The 17,592-nt window shown below is 36.4% G+C and overlaps 1 protein-coding gene and 2 pseudogenes across 2 annotated transcripts; 1 reads left to right on the plus strand and 2 right to left on the minus strand.

Moving 5' to 3' along the window:
* Positions 1–6,222: 6,222 nt before the first annotated feature.
* Positions 6,223–6,888, minus strand: LOC147510890 (protein FAR1-RELATED SEQUENCE 9-like). Its single transcript, XM_086598283.1, has one exon. It carries the CDS (start codon positions 6,886–6,888, stop codon positions 6,223–6,225), a length of 666 nt encoding a protein of 221 aa, XP_086454409.1.
* Positions 6,889–7,051: 163 nt separating this feature from the next.
* Positions 7,052–11,567, plus strand: LOC147510891 (loganic acid O-methyltransferase pseudogene; annotated as a pseudogene). The gene is made up of 3 exons (XR_015216021.1): positions 7,052–7,171; positions 9,987–10,319; positions 10,461–11,567. The product of XR_015216021.1 is annotated as a loganic acid O-methyltransferase pseudogene (transcript).
* Positions 11,568–11,921: 354 nt separating this feature from the next.
* On the minus strand, positions 11,922–13,647 carry LOC147510892 (pentatricopeptide repeat-containing protein At1g74630 pseudogene; annotated as a pseudogene).
* Positions 13,648–17,592: the final 3,945 nt, after the last annotated feature.

The raw sequence follows: 17,592 nt of genomic DNA on the forward strand, positions 1-17,592 counted from the left end.
TCAATCCATTGGGGAAAGGATTTTGCAGTTGTTGTTGAAATCTAATTGTTTGAGATATGTCGGTTTTTCAGAAAATTCGAGATGTCTTCTTGAAACCTTTGGAATTCCAAAACAGAGTGAGAAAAATATGCCAGAATTTCTGTTTTGCCTTCTATTATAGCCATCGAATTATTGTAAAATTTCTTTTTTGGTCAAAATATCGTGTTTCTCATCCGTGATATATATATATATAGTCTCTCTTAAACGTAGTTATTTAATATAATAACTAACGGAATAAACCTCACAAGATATCCCATCTCTATTTTATTTTCTCTCTCCCACTTTTTTTTATCTTCCCTAACACTTTCTCTCTCTCAACAAAAGGAAAAAAAAAACAAAACTGTCCTTGCTCCCTCTCCCACTTGTAATAAATTTTATGGTGCACTGTCTTCAAGTATTGGGGATTTTAGGACTTCGAAATTTCTTAATATGAGTAAGAGCATCTTTAGCAGAGCAACAAAAAAAACACTAAAATTTTGAACCAAACCAAACACCAAACCAAAAAAACACCAAACAACTTTAGGAGCAACATCAAAAACACCAAGCAACTACTGGCGGTTTTTGCCAAAACCGAATATATAACTTTCCAGCGGTTTTGCCAAAAAACCGCCTAACTAAAACCCAACTAATGCCCAAGAGGCCGCAATTTTATAAAAATCAAGGCGGGCGTTCGAACACCACGCGATGCTACTATATATAACGGCTCCAAAGCCGCGGTTCAGTCACTTTCACCTCTTCTCACAATTATAAAACTCTCTCTTTAGTTAAAACAAAAACAAAACCTACCTAAACTCTTAAAATTTGATATGGATCATTTTGAACCTTTCGACGGTGATGATTGGCGATTACCACGGGCGACATTGGCGATGAGGAGAAGAACCCGAGAAAGTAGAATCTGATTGGGGAAAAGGCAGTGGGGAAGAAGAACCCGAGGATGTCAGGGTGGTGATAGACATCCCTATATGCTTTGGAGTATCGGATGAACGACTTTGATTGACAATTTGCACTGGAGAAGCACTTGATATGGAAGTTGTGTCTTCTATACGTGATACAAAACACGGTCGAAAAATTGGCTAATACTCGGGTAATTAATTAGTTTTGATTAAATATTTTGAATATTAATTAGTTGAGTTGGACCAATTAATTATTTATCTTATCGCATTTTTTTTTTTATAATATCGGCATGTTGTTGACTATCGAAGTTAGATCGGCTTTTACTTGGTGTTAGAGAGTGGTGGAAGGTTATTAGGAGTTTGGATGAGTTTGTACATATTAGAAATAGTATTTTGTATACACCTTTGGGTATTTTGATTGATCTGGATTATGAGAAATTTGATTGAGGGATTGGTCATAGCTTTAGTAGAAAGATGGTGGAGTAGAACTCATACATTTCATTTTCCTTGTGCGGAATTAGGGTTCACACCACTATACTTCACTATGATTTCTTGGTTGAGTATCGGTATCGGCTAACCGATACCTTTTCATACAAATTATGAGAATATGGATAGTATGCTTAGGAGTTTTCCTCGTTTGGGTGCGGATGCTTATGATTCTTCTGGGATTAAGCTATCTCATATTAAGATTGCATATATGGAACCCTCTTGCATCCTAATACACGGCGGAGTTAGCTTTAATCTATTTACATAGGGTAGTGAGGGTCTTGTCGGTATGTTAGGGCTTTTGATGTTTTTTTTTATTGGGCATGTTTTGTTTCCCAATGGTCATTCTACTGATGCACGTGGGATATTATGCTTATGTATCGATTTGCATACTATGAGAGATTATGACACAGGTAGCTCAAGTATATGCCACATTAACTCGATATCGGCGTTAGATAAAGCTTCACGGACATCGGAGTAGAAGTCCTCGATTGCGAGGATTCACGGGGTTTTAGAGATTTGGTTTTATGAGTACTTTCGATATCTTTGTCCTAACATAGACATGATTGCTGACTTCGCCTAGATTTGCTAGTTGGTCGGGGCCTCACTTGACTCGTAAGGAGGGCGATTAGGAATAATATCAGTATGGCTCGTGCTTTCAGATTGATATTAGATCATTGTCATCTATTGAGTGGAGACCTTGGCGTTTGTCTACTGCCTTTGACGATCGGTTTACAAAGATGCTTGTGTGTTGTCACGTCCACAGAGTTGTTTTTTTGCGCGACGTGGACTGTCGGGTTTGAATCTTGTGGCGGACGGATGTTGGAAGGCGGATATTTGGACATTATGGAGTTCCATGTGCTCCCATGGCGGATGTTAGTGATGCAAAGTCATGGGGTAGAATTCAAGTTCATGAAGTTCATGCCGGTGGTGGTCCTTGGCGGATCGTCTTCTTTTGTTGTTGAAAGGGACTGGCGATCAAGATATTATAGATGGTGGAACCGTGTCTCCATGGGTCCGTTGTTGCCTCGTTGGTCGGGCTAGCAACTTCGAAGTTTGTGGGCCTGGAAGGGATGAGACGTGAGCTACGTATTCCTCATCCACCACAGCTTGTTTACAACCTACAACCTCTGAATGCATATCAGTCAGCTCCCGTGTCAGCCAGTAATCCTCAGATGTTTGCCGTGTGTGGACTGATGGGGAGCCTACTTATATTTCCATTCTAAGGTGCCTCATGCTTTCGTTTCTCGAAGTTAGAGCCGCAGATTGATCGATTATACCATGGTGAGTTTAATTGTTTTATTTATCTTCTTCATTATATATATAATATGTACTCACTTTGTATTTTCTTGGATTTTCGGTGAGGTTGGGAAAGATATGAGAACGAGGTTCTTATGTTTGATGGGATGAGGGGCGCCTGTATCATTATAGCCAAAAAAAGAGGAGGCATATTCTCGGACATATCGGCAATCCCAGCGTATGTATGACGAGACTTCGGAAAGCGTATGAGGATATCAGCAAGTGTACCCAAAGCAACACATCGGGATATGAGGGACTTGGTGAAGTAGTTAACCTCGTGCATCAGAGAAGATCATCGATCTCGGATTAGGAACTTAGAGGGCGACTGGAACGGCCAAATAGAGAGGAGAGGGATCGAGTGGTAAGGGGTAAGAGAGAGCTAAATAAATTTGATGTAATATGATAGGTTTTGGATTATTTTGGATATTATATGATTATATCATAATCATAGATTTTGAATTTGCATAATCATAATCATAGGTTTTAATTTCTTTGATTTTTCAATTTTGAATTACAATTCTTAATTTCTTCAATTGCACAATTGTTAATTTCTTAACTTCTATGCACAACTCATAATTTTTCAAGTTCTATGCACCACAGTTCTAATTTTCAGAAAAAATGCACGCAGTTTTGGCAAAACCACGGCTATTGAAGCCCAAGCCCACGCGGTTTTGCCAAAACCGCGCTATAGAAGCCCATTTAGCAGTCCAAGCCCACGCGGTGTTGGAAAAACAGCGCGATTTTGGCAAAACCGCGTGAGTGATTTGATACAGCACCAAACCTGGAACCAAATATTGGTCGATTTGGTGTTTGGTTTGGTGTTTTTTTTGTGTTTTCATCAACATGTAGTTCTCCTGAAGTTGAAAAAACATCAAATTCTTGATGCTAGGTTGATATCACTGCTAAAGATGCTCTAATTGTGGGTTTTCAGGAAGAATTCCATCTAGCATTGGGAATTTATTGAGTCTCACAACGTTGGATTTGAGCCATCAAAAATTTTCTGGTGAGGTTCCAATTGAACTTCTAGTTTGCCTAATTTGCAGTTTATTTCACTAGAACAAAATATGTTATTTGGTGATGTACCTGAAGGGTTTAGTAGTTTATCGAGTTTACGGTATCTGAACTTAACGTCCAATGCTTTCTTCGGTGAGATTCCAAAGAACTTCTACGGCTTTTCTGCGGGGGGGTTATTGGAACTGTCTTTATCGATAATCGTGTTTTCGCACGATTCCAACCGAAGCTTGGTAACTGTTCTAATCTTGAAGTACTTGAGCTTAGATCGAATTGGTTAACTAGTGGGCTACCAGTTGATCTTTCAAGGCTTTCCCATTTGAAAGAGCTTGATCTTGGGAACAACAATTTTTCAGGTCAAATCCCAGAAGAAATCTCGCAGTATACAATGCTAACGTCCTGTTATTGAATGAGAATCGCCTTCAGGTAGCATACCATACTCGATATCTAAGCTATCTAACCTAACCTAACTATCTTTGGATTTATCAAGCAAACAACTTGACTCGGTGTAATTCACGGAGAGTCTTACTCATATTCTTTGGATTTTGTATTTTTTGAAACTTATTTGTCGTAGCAAATTTTGTTGTTAGTAATTTTATTTTGTAGTTAATTTTTTTTTTTTTTTTGCATATGGCGTCTTGAATTTCAGTATCAGGAGTGATGGGTATGTCAATGGGCATGATGTAGTGAAGCTGAAGTTGAATTTGGTTTTACATTTTGTTGTTGGGTTTCTAATGGTAATTATTGGAGTGAGGGAGTAAACTGGTTTATATAAAGTACCGATAAACACATTCACAAGGATTGGATCTTTAGCTCAAATGGTAGAGCACTTTGGGGTTATCCAAAGATATGGTGGTTCGAATCCACCAAGATCCTATATTGTTGATGTTTTATTGTTTTTGGGTGGAACATTTGTGTCTGTTTCCTGCAGCAGAAACCTTCTATATCTCATTTTAATAGGTAGCCCCTACTATGTTGTTGAAATGATGTGTTTCAAGTTACTTCGTGGTTAAGCAAAATCGTGAGCTCGAAGAAGCAAATATGCAGTTTAAAAAGAAAAGTGGCTCTGCAAAAGAAAAAGGTCAATCAAACATGTTCGGATAACAAGGAGCTGCCATACATTGTTAAGATAGAGAGGATTTGTCGTTTCAAGGAGAAAATTGAAAAGATGAAGACAGTGTTGTTGACTATAGATAACGAGAATAATGGTGTAACAGATAAACCCAGTCTGATGAACAAACAACTTGTAGTATATGTTCCAGTTGCAGAGCTAAGGGGAAAAATATGAAATCCCTTTCTGCCAATTACGTCAGAGGAAGATGAAAGCATTTTTGCATCTCTTTCGAAAATCTATATTAGATCAAGAATTCAATCAGAAATAGTTTCATGTATTTCATAAAAGCTAAATATACATAAAGTATGGCCATCAACTTTGTAGGTTGATTTAATAATTAGAAGATTCTTTAAAATTCTGTGAAGAGCGCCTTAATGTTGAGTTTCAGATTGCTAAAAGAGACATCAGCATGGCCCAAGTGCCCAAGAACACTTCCTAGCAGAAACAGAATCAAATCCTCCAAGCTAAATTCGTTGTATTGTTGTACTTTTGAAGTTCGTGGTCGAGTGGAGCAAAATTCCTCCAAGCTAAATTCCTACACGACCTCGAGGGCCACTTTATGCCTGTTCCAAAATTTGCTTCATTCTGTAAGTATAATAATCAGTGTGTATAACCAAATTTGAATAAAAAACAGAGATTCAATAAAAAAAAAATGACCCGAAAATCATGCTGCCAAGAGAACGTTCCTCTGCTAATATTTATCTTTACATAAACTATAGATGGAACATATACAAGAGAGAGCAATATCAATTGGGTTCCTATGTCTCTAAGTTATGTCAAACGAAGATTATTGTTGTCCAACCTTGATTTGTCTTAATGGATGCTACAACAGCTTCTCAAGGATTGAATAAATTTGAACCACCAACGTTCAAAGCTATTAGAACTGCAACACTTCTCATCACTGCCAACCAAAACAACACTTGTCCAACTTTGGGAGTTAAGCATGAGAGCTACTGTCCACACACCACCAACTACCATGTACTTTATGCATATCAATGCAAATCAATTCAAAGTTCCATCACTTAATATCAATCAAAAATTCAATAGCCATAAGGATAAAAGTAATACAATACTAAAAAGTAAAAAACAATACAAAAAATAGTGTGTATCCAAGGCAGAATAAGAATCATCATCAGTATTAGAATTTGTATTAGTTTCATCCTCCTCGTCACATGAAGAAATTTGTGAAGTTTGTTCGCTACAAGGCAATTAACATAACAAAGAATATGTGAAATGCACTTTTAGGATTAAAAATGAAGAAATAATTAATTGGCATTTCTTACCCATTATATATTAAGCATTGGAAAATTCATTTTGTCATGAGATACTCCAACCTTATTACATCCATTGCACCGCCTGCCTTTACATTGCTTCCCCTTTTCAAGTGCCTTCTCTTTTCCCCTCTTTAAGCCTTTTTCCGCAACCTTTTGACCTTGCTTCACTCGATTCAGTATAATTATTTTCTAGATTAGAACTCTTATTTCCAAGAAAAATACTTTTATCGCGTATTGTTGTTACACTTGTGCCACAATCAACTAACTTCTTAATCTCTTTAAGTGCACTACATAAAGCATCTGTATACACTTTAATTGCTTCTTTACTTCTAAGAGCTTCATCAACTACAACTGTAGACATTTTAATCAGTTCATTCCTCTTTAAAAGGTATAATTTATTATCGTTTGTCTCCATTCCACCATCATCAATGACTGTCTCTGATTTTGCAGTTTTACACCATCTCTTTAAAATGTATTGGTCCGGCAATTTATCAAAATCATGCATCTTGTTCAAATATGCCAAAACGTGTCTACAAAGGACCCCTGCACTTTCAAACATTTTGCAACTGCATGAAGCCAAATCCAAATATTTTTTATAACAAACTTCCCGCACTCTATAATTTTCGACCACTTTCTTCCCCAAGATTTGCCTTTCAACGTTATAAACACAACAACTGTCATCGTCTCTAAGAAGCTCAAATCTATAGTTCAAGCTCTCCCATAACTCATCTTGAAATTTTAAAAACAGCTCAAGTGTATAAACATCAGCCATATGTACCGTACCAAAAAATTATGGGGCATTTTCAATTTAGGCTTCTTAATCATATCTTTGTTATCAGCCATTAATTCTTCATGACGTTGGTGCATAATTCCCCTACCAAATTGAATCATAAAATCTACTAAAGAATTTTCCTTGGAAACATACCTCTTGTAGAATGAATGAGCACTTTCCGCTCGTTGGCTACTTGACATACCAGCAGAGAAAATATGATTCACATATGCAGGCACCCACTGTGAACGGATATCGTACATTGACTGTAGCCATTTGTTTTCATGTAAACCACTCCTTTCAACAAGATCATTCCATTTGGAGTCAATCAAATTCGTCCTTCGTCTCACATCTCCATATGCAACTTGAGAACTCACTGTAGTACTGAGTATACTTAATTATATCTAATCTCTCCGAAAATTTCATTAATATGTGCCAACTGCAGTACCTGTGATAGAGTACCCAAATCTTTAGTATGCCAAAAGAAATAAAAATAAAATAAAATAAAAAATTACAATACCTGTGATAAGTAGTTGAAAGAACTTGAGAAATGGCTTTTGTCATTGATGGATCCTGATATGTTATAATCATCTTCGGCACATCGCTTGGCATAGCTTCTAAAAATTGGTCGAATAACCAACAAAATGACACTGCGGTCTCATCACATGAAAAAGTACAAGCAAATAAAATAGTTTGCCCATGATTATTAACCCCAAATAATGGTGCGAAAATCAATCCATATCGATTGGTCTTATAGGTAGTATCAAAAATAACCACATCTCCAAAAAACTTGTATGCTCGCCTAGAGGTTGCATCTGTCCAAAAACAACGAGTAATTCTTTGTTCAGCATCTGCCTCAATTTTAAAAGAGAAAGAAGGATTCTTTCCTTGTTCCAATTTTAAATATTCGTGAAACATATCTCCATTGTGGCCCTTCATCTCATTACGCTTGTTCCTTTTCTGGTTATATAAATCCTTCTGTATAAAACCAATGTTTTCTATCCCACCTGACTGTACTCTAAGCAAGCTGAATTGTTGATGTTGTGGTATATTAACCATGTCAAGTTGTTGCATTAAACATTTTTGGGCATTAGAAAAGCCAAAGTGAGATCTCAGAAAGTGTACTCTACTCGGAGTTGACAATGAGTGAGTATGCCCCTCGACGAACATACTAACTACAAATGCACCAGATTTTGTTTTCGTCACTGCTACTTTTGCTTTACAATCTTCTTTTATATTACCCCGGTGCCTTTTTTGCCCAACATACGCTACTAGTAAAATCTTTCCTTGTTTATAACAAACATATTCCTTTCTTACTGTTACACCATCCTTCTTCTACTGAGTCTAACTACGTATACTAAATCCAGCTATTTTTGCATATATGTTGTAAAAGTTGTAAACGTCATCCAATTATTCAAATTCTTGACCTACTTTTGGATTCACATCATTTCATTCGTGAGGAGTATAGATCTCACAATTTTCAGCACCTAAGCTCCCACTCTCTGCATTGAGTTCCGAATTCTCCATCACTATAACCTAACACAAGAATAAATTAAACTTATTACCAAAAAACACTATGTAATAATAATTAATTATTTCTTTTAGCATAGTACCTACTAATAACTATAAAATTATGGAACTCTATATTATATTTCTTTGAACTATCCACAACTTAGACACTTCAACTCCAAACCAACACTCCCTTCAAAACAAAATAGTTAAAATTAACGGAATGTTAAACTAAAACAAGTCATACAACAAATAGAAATACACTACATTCTATTATTTTTTGAGATAGAATATATGCAAAATATTCTAGTGCCACTTCAATATAATATTGTTAATGAGGCATAAGTAGTAACTCATACCTTTAAACAATAAAGAAAGACTTTCTCCTAGAAAAAGTAATGGAGAGAGATATTAATGTTTTTTTTTTCCCGCTGGAAGAGAAACAAGGGAGAACCGTGAGAGAGAAAAGTTGGAGGGGAAGAAAGTCACGAAATGAGAGAAATAAAATAGGGAGGGAAAGAGAGAAAGAGATATACGGTGGGGTTTTTTAGTTTTAGGATTGACTAAATCTCGTGGGATATCTTGTGAGGTTTACTTTGTTAGTTATTATCTTAAGTACCTATATATATATATCGACATACCAAATTGACATACGCAATCCTACATATCTACATAATAAACTAAAAACTGATTTTCTGGGGATGTGATCTCTACAACATGGAGATCATCTCCACAAAAAATCAGCTCTTTTGAACATTTCAAACCCTACCAAAAATTGAGTTCAAATTAGAAATTTATCTGACGGTCCAAAATTTTAACACTCTTTTGACAAGACTAGATATATCCGATTGTGTGTGTGTGTGTGTGTGTGTGTGTTTATATTCGGTCTGGCTAGGTAGACAACAATTTCATAGACAGCCAAAAAAAATAGCCAAATTTCGGCAGTTGGATCACAAAAAAATCAAACGCCCATATCTAAACACCGAAAAATCAAATTACGAAGGGTTTTCTCTGACTCGCTCCTATTCCTCTCTCCAATCTCTCATGGGTTCCTCTTCTCTCCATTTCTCATCCAAAAGAGTACTATTGTGAAGCAAGACATAAACTCTGGATTTGAATTTGTTCCTGAATTATCAATGGATTTTTTTTTATGTCAATGAAAAGCCTTTTGTACCATCCTATGAAAATCCTTTTGATGTCAATGAAAATCTTTTTTTGATATCGATGAATTTTTTTGGATGTCGAGAAATGAGAGATTGGCTAATTTGATTGGGTGTTGTTGTGAAGGAAATGAGAGGTTGTTAGTTGCTGAATTTATGCCGAACGAAACGCTAGCTAAGCATCTTTTTCACTGTAAGTAGTTTTTTTAGTTGATTTAAACAAATGTAGGTTACTACTTATACTTAAGTAGTAATGTGCTTAGTTATAGACTGTTTTGGACTATTTGTGCAGTACGTATGAGTTTGATTGTTTGTGTTATTTCTTATATTTGAATTGGTTTAATTAAAATGAGTTTGGCTGGAAATGGTTAAGGGACGCACAACCCATGAAATAGGCTATGAGATTAAAAGTAGCGCTGTATTTGGCTCAAGCTTTGGTTATCTGGTTCTTTTTATAATTGCCTATTTCCAAAGCAATCTCTCCATTTTATTTACTGTTTATATTCACTTCAATGGCTCTCTAAACTACCAAAAGAGGTGGAAGACGTGAATTCTCTTGCATGGAATAAGGGGAGGATTCATTATGTAAAAGCACAAAAAGAAGTGGTGGAGGCATATTTTGCGCAATTTGTCCAGGAGCTTTTATCAGGGGGATTGATGGCACTTATTCTTCCAACTTACACAAAGGAAATGCTCTCCATAAAATCATTTAACCGTCCACTTGACAGCATATTGGGAAGTTGCCTCATGGAAATGAGCAAAAAGGTTAGTGACTATGAACGTTTCTTTGTCATAATCTATATATAGAGAGCTAGAGAAGTACCTTAAATCCAGATTCTTGTAAAGTATTAAATTAGGATCCATAACGTTTCCTAAAGTACATTTCCTATGTTCTTGTCTAAGTAACTCCAGGGAATTGTGAGTGAAGCTAAAGTGGACTCCCTCAATATGCCTGTTTACAACCAATCATCCGAAGAGTTGGAAGAAGTAATAAAGAATAATGGTTATTTTAGCATCGAAAGGTTAGAGCTGCTGAGCTTTTCGAAGAAAAACAAGGTTGGGCTAGATGCAAAAACATTTAGCATGCACATCAGAGCTGGTCTCGAAGGCATAATTGTTGAACACATCGGAAGAGAGATCATTGATGAGTTGTTTGTTCTGTTTGCTGGGAAAGTTACAGAGTATTCACATATCTACAACTCTGAAAACAGGGTTAATGAAGACTTATTTGTCATTCTCCATTGAAAATAATTTCTTAAGCATGCTGAGAAATGGAAACAATAATCTTAGTTTAAAGCGGTTGTGCCGCTTATATCAATTTTGGATCAAGAAAACTGGAATATGGTGTCAAATAAATAGTTAATCGTTGATTTATGAATATTGATTTCTTGTATTTACATAAACCATTCATGTGGATATTGTCCTTAAGCTTTCTTTAAGAAATTATATGATTGAAATGTCTTCTAACGGATATTTTAGCCTCGAAAGTTTGGAGCTACTTGGTCGATCTCTCAATGAAAATCAGTGAAGGAACTGACGCACAGGCGTTGAGCATGCTGCATGCATGTTAAAGCTGGTAGTCAGTATGCACTTCAAATGTGAGATATTAGACGAGTTATTTTTGTGCTGAGAGGCGAATATGGCGACAGAGATTACTCCATTCCTTTTGTCAGCGCAATCGCCTGATGCGAATATCCGAACTGCAACTGAAGCGAGTCTTAAGCAATATCAAGAGCTAAGGATGCAGTTAGGAAGGAACAGCTGATTCAACAATGGGTGGCTATTGATGCTTCGGTGAACTATGTTCTTACAGCTATTGTTCAAGGGATGACCCTTGCAGATCATGGCCCTGAAGTTCGTCTTGCTGCAACAAGGGCTTTGTATAATGCTGTTGATTCTAGAGTTTTAATTTTGGTTGTCAGAGTTTTAATTTTGTATAAGAATACTCTGCAGCAAATGTATAAGAACACGTATCACTCACTCTCCTTCTATACTTTCAGTGTAACTTAATAACTGCCTTTATGAAACAAATTAGCCATTGGGATTGTCCAGTTGGGCAACGGTCACATGGAATGATTATCTCATCTAGAATATACTGGCGCTGGGATGCCCTTGTTATCAAATTCCAAACAGGTTTGTTAAGAATCTGACCCCAAAAACATGTCAAAGTCGAATACAATTTATGCCATATCTTTGAACATCACACTGCACTGCACAATTCTAAATTATGGGTTGTACATTAAAGAAAAAGTACACAAGACATTAACTTCAATTTCATGAGAAATTAACATCAAAACCTAAAATCAATCACCAACTAATTGTATTATTTAACTTCTACATGGAAAAGACATTCTTTTCAATAAGATATTCATGAATAAAATTTGTATTTAATATAAATAGCAATATCAGGATACATATCACTACTACATCCAAATGCAAATTAAAAACCTCGGCTTGTCACGAAAAATGACACGGCGCAAACAACCAACTTCTGGCTTATGCACGACCTTCACTCTGAAATAGGAAACTGCGCCAACTTTGCAAATGCCATTACAAAACCTGATTTTATGGGTCTTGCCCATTCACATGTTGCTGCCAAAGGGAGGGCTCAACGCCCTTTTCACTACCTACACACTCCCTACTTGAGCTTGCATCACCGATGGAAACAGAATTCAGTGACTTTGAAGCCCATGCCCTAGCATTCATTACCCTTCCTGCAAATTGCTCCTCTTGCAACCCTCTTCTTTAATGATAATGTGGTTCATGAGTTTGTGGCTGGCGTCTTCTTTACTCCTTGGTCTCTCATCAACATTCTTACCCTTGCCGCGTCTTCCCACCGCCATGCATCTGCATACATTTAATAAAACTACGTAGTAACCGTCGTTAAGTGGATCTAAAATCAGAAGGTGCTTGATAGCTTCTTCAGCCAACTCCACATTTTTGTGAACTTTACATCCACTAAGGAGGGCACCCCACACAACCCCATTGGCCTTGATAGGCATGTTCTTAATGAACTCATGGGCTTCTTGAAGGAGCCCTGACATGCTAAGGAGATCAACCATACAACCGTAATGCTCAATCTGAGGAATAATCTCATAATCTCTAGTCATACTACTGAAAAATCCACGGCCCTCATCTACTAATCCCATATGGCCACAAGCATGCAAGAGCCCAATAAAGGTCACCCCATTTGGTCGAATACCAATACAATACATCTTAGAGAAAAGCTTCAGGGCTTCCTCAGCTTGGTCGTGCATTGCGTATCCTCCAATCATAGCCGACCATGACACAATCATTCGTTCTTTCATCTTATAAAAAATATCCCGATCAATTTCTAAACAACCGTATTTGATATACATGTCAATCAAAGTATTACAAATTGATTCAAATACTCATGAACTCTCCAACCAAGATCAAGTGCACCCAAATCCGCACAAACCGCTAATACCGCCACAACAGTGACCTCATTAAGTGTTCCCCCAGCAGCTTCCATGTCAGTAAACATACGAATCGCCTCTTTTAGATTCCCACACCTAACATACCCCAAGATCATCAGAGTCCAAGACCTCACACTTCTCTCAGGCATTTTATCAAACAATTTTCTAGCCAACTCCATATCATCATCCTGCTTACTCAAATGGGTAATCATAATATTCCAAGTCACAACATCTTTTTCACCCATTTTATCAAAAAACCTTTTCGCAACATCAGTAACTCCACAACAAGTATACATATGAAGTATAGTATTCTGCAAAAACAAATCTGATTGAAACCCACGTTTCTCAGCTAATGCATGAACAATAAGACCACTAGAAAAATGACACAACAATGAACAAGCTTTTAAAACAAATGAACACGTAAATGTATCGGGCATTATGTTAAAGTAAAGTATAATTTGAAGTTGAAATGGGTTGATTTTGGAGGTTGAAATGGGTTGAATTTGGAGAATTCGATTTTGGAGGAGCTGCAATGGGTTGATTTTGGAGCTGAAATGGTTGAATTTGCTGGAATGATTTCGGTGCTGGAGAGAGGAATAGGAGAGGCGGAGAGAGGGAAACCCTTCGTAAGTATGATTTTGATATCCCTGCTCTGTTTAGATTAGATTTGGGCCTTTGATTTCTGATTTAGATTTGGTGATCCAACGGCCGAAATTTGGTTGTTTTTTTGCTGTCTACGAAAGTTGTATCTACCTAGCCGGCCCGTTATATATTATATTCATTTTGTTTTTCTAAAATTGAGTTAGCTAAAATGAAATAAATAGATTTTAAGTTACAAAAAAATATATTATTAAATTACGACTCCCGCATAAAGTGCATGCACTATACTAGCTAGGTGAACAAATCAGTATCTGTCCAGTGGTGATAAAGATTGTTGTGTTGGAGGAGTTCTACATCAGCTCTTTTTGTTCTCCATTCATAGTGGCTAGTTTGACACTGGTGGTGGTCGAAGAACTTACTTTATCTTGGATTTTGTAAGGAGACACATTGTCACTTTGCATCACCTTGATGTGTCAAAATCATTCTCCATACAATCTAGAAGCAAGTTAGTATTTAGTATGAGGATAGATCATTATGGCTAACTAGTACACTGGCACGTGCAGTCGCACGTGTTTTCCACTCGTGAAGACACGATTTTCTAAAGTCCAGTGCCAATCTCACAATTGTTTGTAAAATTGAAGGCATTGTACTAAATTAGGAGAGAGCCATCCAAATTTCTCTATACAAATTGATAATTTTACCCCTATCTCACCTATGTTATTACATAATGTCATTTTGACCGTGATCGTAATAATTAAAGCCAGATAGAGATATAATTGGAAAAACCTACTATTCACTAAACCATTCTATTTAAAGTAGTCATATATTTCTTCGAGGATAAGCAATGCTGGCAATATGCTAATTAGGCGACAACATTATAAATTGTGATGTTTAGTAGATGGTCTGAGGAGCTAGGGACTTTTATATATAGTTGGAGTTCTATAATGTTTTCAATTATTTGTTTTTTAGGTTGAATTGTTGGTATTAGTTAGGTAGTTAAACCTGGGTTGGGTTTGGGGGAGAGGTTTTCTCAAAATTGAGACTAGCGTTGTTAAAAAAAATAGGGAAAACTGAAAAACCAGACCGGGTGAAATTAACGGTTTTTAACTTTCTCAGTTCGGTTTTTGGTTCTCAAAAGACAAAACCGACTTGTTAGGTCCGGTTTTCAATTTAGGGGTTCGGTTAACCGATATAAATCGAACCGAACCGGATACTATATATATCGGTTATATCGGTTATATATATATATATAACCGATATAAACCGAACCGAACCGGATACTATATATATATAAATTTTAGAGTTTTTTATTACTATTTTTTATTTATTTTAGCTAAATGGTTTACGTTATTGAGCACTTGATGAATACTTGTTTATTGTGATTGGCGTTATAACTTGTTAATATGTCTAAATTGACATAAATATTATTCAATATATTTATTAAAATTCACTTGGCTGGTGATCAGTAGGCCTATATAGACTTCGATTTGAAACTTGATAGAAGGTTTAAACCGACAATCGAACCAAAACTGAACCGAACACAGTATTATCAGTTCGGTTTCCATCTCGAAATTTGTTCAAGTTTAGTTTAGTTTTGGTTTAGATTTTTAGAAAACCAAATATATCGGTTTGATCTACGGTTTCTATAGGAACCGTAAAAACCTGACCAAGAACAGCCCTAATTGCTTAAATAAGTAGGGTGCTAGGGTGTTTACATAACGAGTTGGAAAAAATAATTTCTAAGATTACTGCATGTGAAAAACACAATTACGATTATGATAATAATTTGAAAATGTGTCCATGTATATAGAGTGTTTATTTATTTATTATAATTTCATCCTCATTAATAAAACTAAATGTTGATGTCCATTTTAAGTATGAGAAGATCAATAATCAGAATGGGAGCCTTTGGGAGGGATGTAACTTTGTCACTGTGAAAGCCATGAGAAACGAAAAGCTCAGCTTAGTGACGGCGGTTTCGGAAGAAATCCTCCATCTTCATAGCAACATGCATTTCCTTTGCAATCAACTACTGAAGGTGTAGAAAATTGCACAAAAACAATAAAAAAATGTAAAAATAAAAAAACAAAAACTGGAAAGATAAATGAGGAAGTAGCTAGAAAAGATTAATTATGTTGGGAAGAAGAAGAAAAATACAACGTGTAGTAGTATGCAACAACTTAGTAGACATATGAGGCATACAACAAAAATTGTGTTGTGAGTTCAATTGAAGCAGTTGCCACACGAGGTATCCAATTTAGCTAGGTTTATCACACAAGCCAACTTGATGAGACCCCGCATGGCAACCTCGTTGAAATCAATTTTTCTGTGTTTGGGGCACTAATCCGCACCCTCATTGTACATGCTCTCATATATGCCCAACAAAACAAATTAATAACCCCAAAAAAAAAAAAAAAAAACCAACAAGAACAACCGGATACCCCTCATTTCTAGTTGCAATTGGAGATACTATCCATTTTCAAAAATAAAACTATTAGGGATACCCCAGTTGCAAAATATAACACTAGTAATGCTTCTTCATTTCGTAGCAGTTTGATCTTGCAACTGGAGTGTATCATCTCCGTAATTATTTTGAAAGGGAAATATATATCCCGAATTGCAACTAGTGATGGGTATCCGGAAGTCCCTAGCTTAACATAAAAAGTGAAATTCAAAATCATTGTTTAATATCTTGTATATTTCCGACCATATACATCCCCGTGTGCCCAAGGCTGAAGAACGAGTTGTTACAGTGTTGATACAGTTGAGATCTGCTACTTCGAAGTTCGAACTATACGGCTATACCACAACAACTCTGATAATTAAGCAGAACATCCCAATCTTTTTAAATATTGGACTTCGCCGTCTTCCCACATTATTACCCCTGTGTATATCCGGGCCTTCGGCGCAACTCGTGTGCCACAAAAGACCTTTATTGACTCAAGTGTGTGTTTTTGAATGAACGAAGAAAGCACATGCAACCTAATTAACCACCACATGCTTTGAGATAACCCACGTCGAGAAAACGAGGAGCCATCTGATCAAGGCTCGTCCGCTAATCATCATCATCACGGGCCTTCTTTGTGTGTGGTATGGGTCCACCCAAGTTTTAATAATCATGACAAAATTTTACCTGATTGATGTGCTTCAATCCAAGAGCAATCAAGACTTTCTTCGGATGATATACCAATCAAAACACTCTAGGAGCAATTCAATCAGGTATTGCATGAGAACGCCAACAGAGAAGCATAGAGACACAACGACCCAGTATATAGAACCTTGTTTTCTGTTGTTTCACCATAGATGAGCAGCGTTTACTAAAACTGTTCTTTCTGCAGCTTTGGTATTGGCGAGGTTGGTAGTGGGTTGAAGGGAAATATGACATGGTGGCCATATAACAAAGAACTGAAGAAGAAGAAGAAGAAGGAATGAAGTGTTAAATAAGAGTTTGAGCGAAGCACGTTAATGGTTATAGGCTGGTTAAATAGGAACTGAGCATCTTCAACTCCAGAGTCCAGACACAATGGGTCGGCCTGACTCATCATTGATAATGACTTTTTAAAAAAAAAATTATTTGTTTAGATAAACCGCCAATCATATAATGTAGAATTAATAAATTGGTTTTGATATTTAGTATAAAATGAGCATAAATTTCACAAAAATACTAGCATCATCCAAAGAAATTGAGCCATGCCTCAACTTCACTCCCAATTTTGTCTTATGGATTGTGTTTTTAAAATTTTATAAGAATCCATGATGTATGTAGCGTCTCAAAGTTAGTAATTTAAGTGTAAGTACATGTATATCACTTAATAATGGAGATATAATATTGTTGTTTCCAAGTAAGGACAAAGATATCTAAGACGAAAACACTTTCCAAAAAAGACAAAAACTAACCGTGTGGGGGAATGGATGAAGCAGGCACAATACGAGGTCATTTTCACGAGCATATGCCGTGTAGATATAGCACTCTTATCTAGAAATGATCTTTTTTCGTTACC

Source organism: Coptis chinensis, chromosome 3, assembly GCF_015680905.1.
Source record: "Coptis chinensis isolate HL-2020 chromosome 3, ASM1568090v1, whole genome shotgun sequence".
Lineage (NCBI taxonomy): Eukaryota > Viridiplantae > Streptophyta > Magnoliopsida > Ranunculales > Ranunculaceae > Coptis > Coptis chinensis.

Bases quoted from the DNA above. Each gene is read 5' to 3' on its own strand.
- LOC147510890 (XM_086598283.1), bottom strand. From the start codon at position 6,888: ATGGCTGATGTTTATACACTTGAGCTGTTTTTAAAATTTCAAGATGAG.